Consider the following 7,309-nt stretch of genomic DNA (forward strand, 5'->3'; position numbering starts at 1 on the left):
AGCTGGCAGCACTGGGGTCCGTGATGTGGCTTTCTCCCTCTATGCCTTTGCTACCAGAATGTGCCAAGTTGTGCAGAGCTGGGCCAAGTCCTCTGTGCCTCCAGGGGGTTGGGAATGCTGACAACTTCCCGGCCCCGTGGACCCTCCCGGCCTCAGTTTCCCCAGGCTCCCAGTTCTGGAAAGGAGAAAGCTGAGGGCCTGTGACTGCTGGAGAACGGGGCCTGCTCACCGGGGCGTGGCCGAGGGTGAAGCCAAGTTCACTGTCAGTGTCCAGAAAGGAAGAATCAACTTATGGACACAACGAATGTGCCATATAAAGTTTATGGTTTGCTTGGATTGTTCTGGAACAGAGCGGGCAGAGGGAGCCAGATGAGGACTTGGGGCGGAGCTGGGGCCAAGCCACGCCTTCCCTTCGTGGGGCAGCCGGGGGCGGGCACGAGGCTCAGGGGGAGAAGGGGCCTGGTCAGTGCACGCACAACGCAGCCCCTTTTGGCTTTTCCACCTGAGGGATGCTTCCCTCTACGCCCCCTCCCCCCGTGTGGATAGCAGCTGGGAAAAGAGTTAAAAAGCAAAAAGCCCATGAGACTTCCACAGTGCACTTCCCGTGGGAGACTGAGCCCCCAGACCTCAGTTTTGTTAAAAAGCGCCCACCAAGGCTCCGGGAAAGCGCGCTCCAGGGGGCCTGGGACGCTGCACGAGGGCGCCAACTAGTGGCTTTGGTTGGTTCAGCAGCCCCAAAGCTCAGAGCTGTTTCTGGGCGCTCCCACCCTCTGCTCTGTCCAGGCGCCCACCCAGCAGACCCACCCCTCCCCCAGGGGTCTCTGAGAGCCCCCACCTCCTTGGGCTAACATTGCTTCATCAGTCCTCTCTTCTCAGTGGTTCGGGGAAGAAAAGGCAAAGCAAAACAAATCCACCTTTTCTATAAAAGTTTATTTCATGATTTTCCCCCCTAGTGGTCAGGGGACAGATCCAGTTACGTAGAGGTGAGGAATGGTGGTATATAAAAATAATTTAACACACGTAGTCATAACAAAGCCACATAGCTGTTAGAAACAGCTAGCAGCTAATCTTGCCCAAGAGTTTTCCCAAAGGGTTTAAATATATTTTGGATAACAGTACATACACAGATCCACACGCGCCAGTACCCCCTCCCCCCCACACATGCACACACGCACACAGCTCAAGTATATACAGCTCAAGTGTGTTCTCTGCGTCCTAGCTAACCAACACCGCTTCAGTGAACAACTAGAAATCTAAACGCCTGCGCGACCTTACAGTTGAACCAAACACAGCAGAAGCGAGGTTTAGAGACGTGCTAACATTTCACTCCCCGTTCTCCTTGGCTACCAGCCTGTTCTCTGGGGTTCCTGTCTGAAACACGGAAGTGTGTCTTTGTGTCTGTCAGACCCTCGCGTGGACGTGGGCGTGGGCGTGGGCGTGGCCACGCTCCCCGCACTCCCCTGCCTTCCCATCTCGCGGGTGGGAGCGGGCGGCTCCGGGGCGGCCCGCGCCTGCTCACATCTGGCTGACTCTCTGCTTCAGCGCCAGCACCTCCCTCTCGATCTCGTAGGGCAGGTCCGCGTTGACCTGCTCCTCCAGGTACTGCTCGATGTCGGCCACCTCCTTCTCCCAGAACTCCTTGGAGAGGTCGAAGAGCTCCTTCACATTGACGTTCCCCAAGCCTTTCAGGTTCAGGGCGTCCTCCTTAGGGACGTAGCCGACGGGCGTGAGCCGGGCGCTGTCCTCGCCGTTGATCCGGTTGAACATCCACTCCAGGACCCTGGAGTTCTCGCCGAAGCCCGGCCACAGGAACTTGCCTTCCTTGTCCTTCCGGAACCAGTTCACGTGGAAGATCTTGGGCAGCTTGGCTGCCGGGCGGTGGGCCATGCTCAGCCAGTGGGCCAGGTATTTGCCGAAGTTGTAGCCAAAGAAGGGCCGCATGGCAAAGGGGTCGTGCATGATGACTTTGCCTGCGAAGCAGAGGGGGCCCGACGTGGAAACAGCCCCGAGGCAGCGCTGGCCACCGGTTACCATTGACATACGCGTGCGTGGCGTCCCCGGCCTGCTCCCGCCCCTCTGAGAGCACATCGCTCACTCTTCTCTGGTTTCCAGCTTTGCCCTTGACTTACCTTTGTGTTCTGCAGCCGCAGTGGCCTCCGATCGCATGGCTGCCCCCACGAACACCCCGTGCTGCCAGCTGAGAGCCTCGTAGACGAGAGGGACACCTGTGGCCGGAAGAAAGGACGCCTTCAAGGCCTTGGCGCTCACACTGTGCAGCCGCCGTGCAAGGCCGGATGGAAGCCAAGTCCCAGCCACGCTGCCGACCCGTGAAGCCAAAAGGCAAGTGTCCAGAGAGGCTCAGGGAGCAGGAGGCCGGCTCTGCCTCTGACTGGCCTGCTACCCTGGGGCATGGAAAGGAAGCGCAGGGGTTTGGGCACCGTCTGACGAGGTCGTGGAAAAGAAGAGGCTGCAGGGACGCGCTTCCGGGCCAACACCGGGACCCCCCCACCGCACCCACGAAGGCAAGCCTCACCGGTAGGTCTGCGGCCCCCGAAGATGATGCCCTCGATGGGCACGCCTTCCGGGGACTCCCAGGCGGCATCGATGATGGGGCACTGGCTGGCAGGGGTGCAGAACCGCGAGTTGGGGTGGGCACACGGTTCCCCTGCAACCAGAATGAGAACCCGCTCAGCATCGGCCCCAAGCACCTGGCGCCCGCGGCCCGAGCACTGTGGCCTCGGGGGGGGGGGGGCTCACCGTCCTCGGGGCGCCACGGCTCGTTCTTCCAGGAAGTGATCTTCACGCCGGGGGCCAGCGGCTCGTCGATGCCCTCCCAGTAGACGCCGCCGTCGCTGGTCTCGGCCACGTTGGTGAAGATGGTATTCTTCTGGATGGTTTTGATGGCGTTGGGGTTTGTCTTCACAGAGGTTCCCGGAGCGACACCGAAGAATCCGTTTTCTGGGTTGATGGCCCTTAAGTTTCCTGGACGATTTGAAACCAGAGAAAGAACCATGAATGCCAAACAGCATAGCACGTATTCTTGTGTCTCCTCACATTCATTTTTTGCACCAAATTCTCACAACTGCTTTCCCCTGCCTTGAACATGCATCCAGCCTTTTCCATCCAAGTACTGTATTCTACTTGGAGACTTTACAAGTCTTTCTCCCCCTTCAGTTTTCCATCCGTCCTGTCTTAGCAGATTCCTGTCTGCACGCACACAACAGCACATGGCTCCGTTCCAAGCCAGACTGAACACAGAATTGAAGAATGCTCACTGCTTACACACTCGTAAGGCTTTGCAAACTCTGCAGTAGCAGAACCAAAACATGCCCAGTCTGTGGCTTTAGGAGCCCGGGCGTGTGTGGACGCCCAGTGATCCTCCACAGTGGGACCCCGAAGAGTCACCTTGGTCATCAAATTTCATCCAGGCGATGTCATCCCCCACACACTCGATCTTCCACCCTGGCAGGGTGGGGTTCATCATGGCCAGGTTGGTCTTCCCACAGGCACTGGGAAAGGCAGCGGCCAGGTACTTCTTCTCCCCAGCGGGGTTGGTGATACCAAGAATCTGTTGATACGAGAGTCTTCGTTACCATCTTGGCTCCTGGGGGCAGGTGTGTGGCCTCGTGGTTAAGATGGCCACATCTTACATCATAGTGCCTGGGTTCGAGTCCCACCCAGCTCTGGCTAGTGTACACCCAGGGGGCCAGCAGTGATGGTTCCAGTGACGGGGTCTCTGCTCTCCAAGCAAGAGAGACCTGGAGGGAGTTCCCACCACTCAGACTCAGCCCCTGCCCTGCCCTGGCCATTGTGGGCATTTGAGGCATGAGCCAGTGGCTGGAGCTCTCTCTCTCTCTCTCTCTGTGTGTGTGTGTGTGTGTGTGTAATCTGTCTATACCCATATCTATCATTGATATATCTCTAATCTAAATCTATCATTTATCTCTTTGATCTGCCTATATATGTATCACTTATACCTCTTTCTCATCTGTGTCTGTCTCTCTGCCACAAATCAAGAAAAAAATATTAAAAAAAAAATCGTTGTTCCTTTGTCCCTCGGCTTGAGTCTTGGGGGAATGTGCCTGGGAGCCCCCAACAGGTGGGCTCTTGACATCCGCTTCTCCGTCTCGGTGCGACCCGGCATCTGCACACACCTGCAGGGCACGGGGTCTCTGGGGGCCCTGTCCTGTCCGAGCTCCAAGGGTGCCGATGGGACGTCCCAGCCTGTCCAGGACCCTCCGAATGTGCCAGCACCCTGTCCCCGGCCGCCCGCGGGCCCCCGCCCTGCTCACCAGCATGTGCTCGGCCAGCCACCCTTCCTCCTTGGCCAGCCGGCTGGCCATCCTGAGAGCGAAGCACTTCTTTCCGAGCAGTGAGTTCCCGCCGTACCCACTTCCGAAGGAGATGATCTCCCTGCGGTCGGGCAGGTGGGCGATGAGCGTCAGCTCCGGGTTACAGGCCCAGTTGTTGACCAGGGGCTCTGTGGACAAGGACGTGGCCCTGTGAGCGTGCCCCAGCCCTGCCCGGGGCGCCCTCTGCGGCACAGGCCCCAGGGTGTATGGTGGCGCAGAATGTTTGATTGTAGCCTTTGGGGTCTTGAAGGCATGTACTTACTGCTCAGAGGCAGCGGGCACCCCACGGAATGCAGGCATTTGACAAACTCCCCGTCCCCCAGGGCCTCCAGGACGGCCGTCCCCATGCGTGTCATGATCCGCATGCTGGCCACCACGTAGGGCGAGTCGGTCAGCTCGACGCCTGTCTTCGACAGAGGCGAGCCCAGCGGCCCCATGCTGAAGGGGATGACGTACATGGTGCGGCCTGCAGGTGGGCGAGAACCGGCGAGAGGTGACCTCAGACCCGCAAGCCCCGGGGGTCTCGGTTTCCAGGGGCACCTGCTCTCAAGGTCTCCCAGTGATGTCACCCCTCCCGTTGGTCGCCAGCCCCCCGGTGGAGTCCCCTGGAAGGTGCCCTCAGGGCCCACCCAGCCGGTTTCAATGCAATCGGAGTCTGTGAGGCCAGAACCGACCCGGACGTGTGCATCGTCACACGCAGAGCCGGGAGCTGTCTGAGGCCGTGGGAGACCCCACCACTGCTTTACCCGCCCCTGGGGGACAGGCAGCAGTACCACCAGCTTTGCTGCTCCTCTGCCCCCTGGAATAAATGCCCCACTCACCTTTCATGCACCCTGGGAACCTGGCGTTGAACGCCTTCTCAAAGTCTTCCTCCGACATCCAGCGACCCAGCTGGCTGAGGCCAGTTTTGGGGGTGGGCACCGTGTCTCTCTGCTCCTGGGTGACGATCACTGTCTTGCTTTCGATCCTGGCCACATCCCTGGGGTCCGTGAGAGCCAACCAGCTGCAAAAGTCAGGGGCGGCCTTCAGCCAGGCGAGATGGGGAAAGGACCGGTCTTACGATCACACCTTGCCCTGCCTTGCACGAGACACCAAGGGCCAGCACAGATGCCATCCCGGAAACCTGCATGGCTCACCCACTGGGGAGGGGCAGGGTGGCACCTGCTGGGCTGTGAGCAGGTCCTTAGGACAGTGCCAGCATCCCATATGGACGCCAGTTCGAGTCCCGGCTGCTCCACTTCCGATCCAGCTCTCTGCTATGGACTGCCTCTCGGCCTCGTATGCAAAGAGCTTGCGTGTGTGCCCTCGCATCCGGGACTCTATTGGCTCCCCTCATGCCACTCAAATGAAAGACTTGTGGCTCTGACCATGCAACCAAGTTGTTCAAGAGCCTGCACCTCCCGGGAGGGCTTGGGTCAGCTCCCCCCGCTGACGCCGAGCGGGCGCAGGGGCCGGGCGGAGCTTACCAGTTGTCGTACTTGCTCAGCTTCCGGATCAGGCCCTGCTCCTCCATGGAGGCCAGCAGGCGCCTGTTCTCCTCCTCGGAGCCATCGCAGATGTGCAGGCTCTCGGGCTGGCAGAGCTTGGCGCTGCTCTCCACAAACTCCCTCACGGCCCGGGGCAGGCTGTCCAGGGCGCCCTGGACGACCTTGGCTGTGAGGGTCAGGCCGTTTTGCAGCTGGGGAGGCATCTCTGCAGGCGGTGCTGAGGGCTAAGCTGCCGAGGGCACCTGGAAGAGAAAACGCAGGCTTCCTGAGCGACACCCGCAAGCCCATTGCACGCACGCCTTTCGGGTTCCAGTCCTGGGAGAGCGATCGCCCTAAAGAAAGGAAGCTCGCGTTCACGCTGCCATTTCCGGAGACGTGCATCAAACAGCTCACCTGTGCTCTCTTAAGAAGGTCTGGAGCCAAGGGCCAAGGGTGTCCTTCCGGGTTCTTCCCGCCGGAGAGTGCGGGCTCCCAGTGGGAAGGCCATGCCTTGGGCAGAGCCTCCGGCCTTAAATACGGTGAGGGATGGCCTTGCCCCTTGCCTGTACCCGGGAGGCTCGCCTGTGACGTCAGGGGCAGGCCTCTGGCGCGCGGCCACAGTCAGTTATGCTTTGGACCGAGGCCCCGCCATAAACTTCAGGGAGATAACCATCGAACGGACAGCTGTTAATGAGTGCTGGGCCGTCTCGGGCCCTCAGACCAACCACAGCGGATCCTTACACAACTGTCCATTGATTAAACTTTGATCCAGTTTCCTGCTGATGCAAAACACACACCCTTTCCTTGACAGGCAGGTGGAGCGGAGAACAGGGTTGGCCAAATGCCTTCTGGCCTCAAGGGCTGTTGGCAGCGCACTTGGTGTGCCAAACGCTGCTGGCTGGCGAAACACCGCCGCTCAAAGCTCGGGTGAGGATGGGCCCTCCCTGGGGCGAACGCATGGCTCGTCGGCAGGGACCTGCAACCCCCCAGTGGAGAACTAGCTGAGAGTCTGCTGTGTGCCCCCCGCCCCCCGCCGCCCCAGAGTCAGCCCCTGTGCGGGTCAGGGCTTCCCGCCTGGCTGGCTCGTGCCTGTGCCTACAGGGAGTGGCACATGGCAACAGTGGCTGCACACACAGATCACTGCCCAGTGTCAAGTCTCTCCTGAGGCAGAGGCTCCGTAGAACCCCACGCACCCACAGGGCAACAGGCAGAGAGACGGCGTCGCTACTCCCAGCTGGCTGGTGGGCGGCAGAGTGTCGATCTGAGCATGAGCGACCTGGGCTCCGGACACCATGCCATCCCTTGTGAGGGACCATTGCCAGTTCTAGAAGCTTCCATGGCTTCCCTGCCTAGGCCTGGGCTTAGCACAGTTATTCCCAGAGCTGCCGGGACACTTCCGTCTTTCTTTGCAAGTCTGAGAGCTTGGGGAGTAGAGGGGGCTTGGCTGTTTTTCTAGATCGCTCTTAAGCAATAAGACCTTTATAATAGTTG

At 59.8% G+C, this 7,309-nt stretch overlaps 1 protein-coding gene across 1 annotated transcript; it reads right to left on the bottom strand.

Annotated features, from left to right (window-relative positions):
• Positions 1–911: 911 nt before the first annotated feature.
• On the bottom strand, positions 912–6,549 carry PCK1 (phosphoenolpyruvate carboxykinase 1). The gene is made up of 10 exons (XM_070051396.1): positions 6,233–6,549; positions 5,819–6,081; positions 5,174–5,355; positions 4,615–4,818; positions 4,293–4,480; positions 3,406–3,568; positions 2,758–2,982; positions 2,534–2,665; positions 2,130–2,225; positions 912–1,970 (listed from the first exon to the last, which is right to left on the bottom strand). The coding sequence occupies exons 2-10, from the start codon at positions 6,040–6,042 to the stop codon at positions 1,516–1,518; spliced, it is 1,869 nt and encodes a 622-aa protein (XP_069907497.1). The 5' UTR covers positions 6,043–6,081; positions 6,233–6,549; the 3' UTR covers positions 912–1,515.
• Between the last annotated feature and the right edge of the window lie 760 nt (positions 6,550–7,309).

This window comes from Oryctolagus cuniculus, chromosome 11, assembly GCF_964237555.1.
Source record: "Oryctolagus cuniculus chromosome 11, mOryCun1.1, whole genome shotgun sequence".
NCBI classification, from domain to species: domain Eukaryota; kingdom Metazoa; phylum Chordata; class Mammalia; order Lagomorpha; family Leporidae; genus Oryctolagus; species Oryctolagus cuniculus.

Coding starts and splice junctions, on each gene's coding strand:
- PCK1 (XM_070051396.1), bottom strand. CDS start 6,042: ATGCCTCCCCAGCTGCAAAACGGCCTGACCCTCACAGCCAAGGTCGTC. Junction 4,819..5,173: donor GTTCCCAGGGTGCATGAAAG/GTGAGTGGGGCA, acceptor GCCCACCTGCAG/GCCGCACCATGTACGTCATC. Junction 1,971..2,129: donor TGCGGCTGCAGAACACAAAG/GTAAGTCAAGGG, acceptor TCTGCTTCGCAG/GCAAAGTCATCATGCACGAC.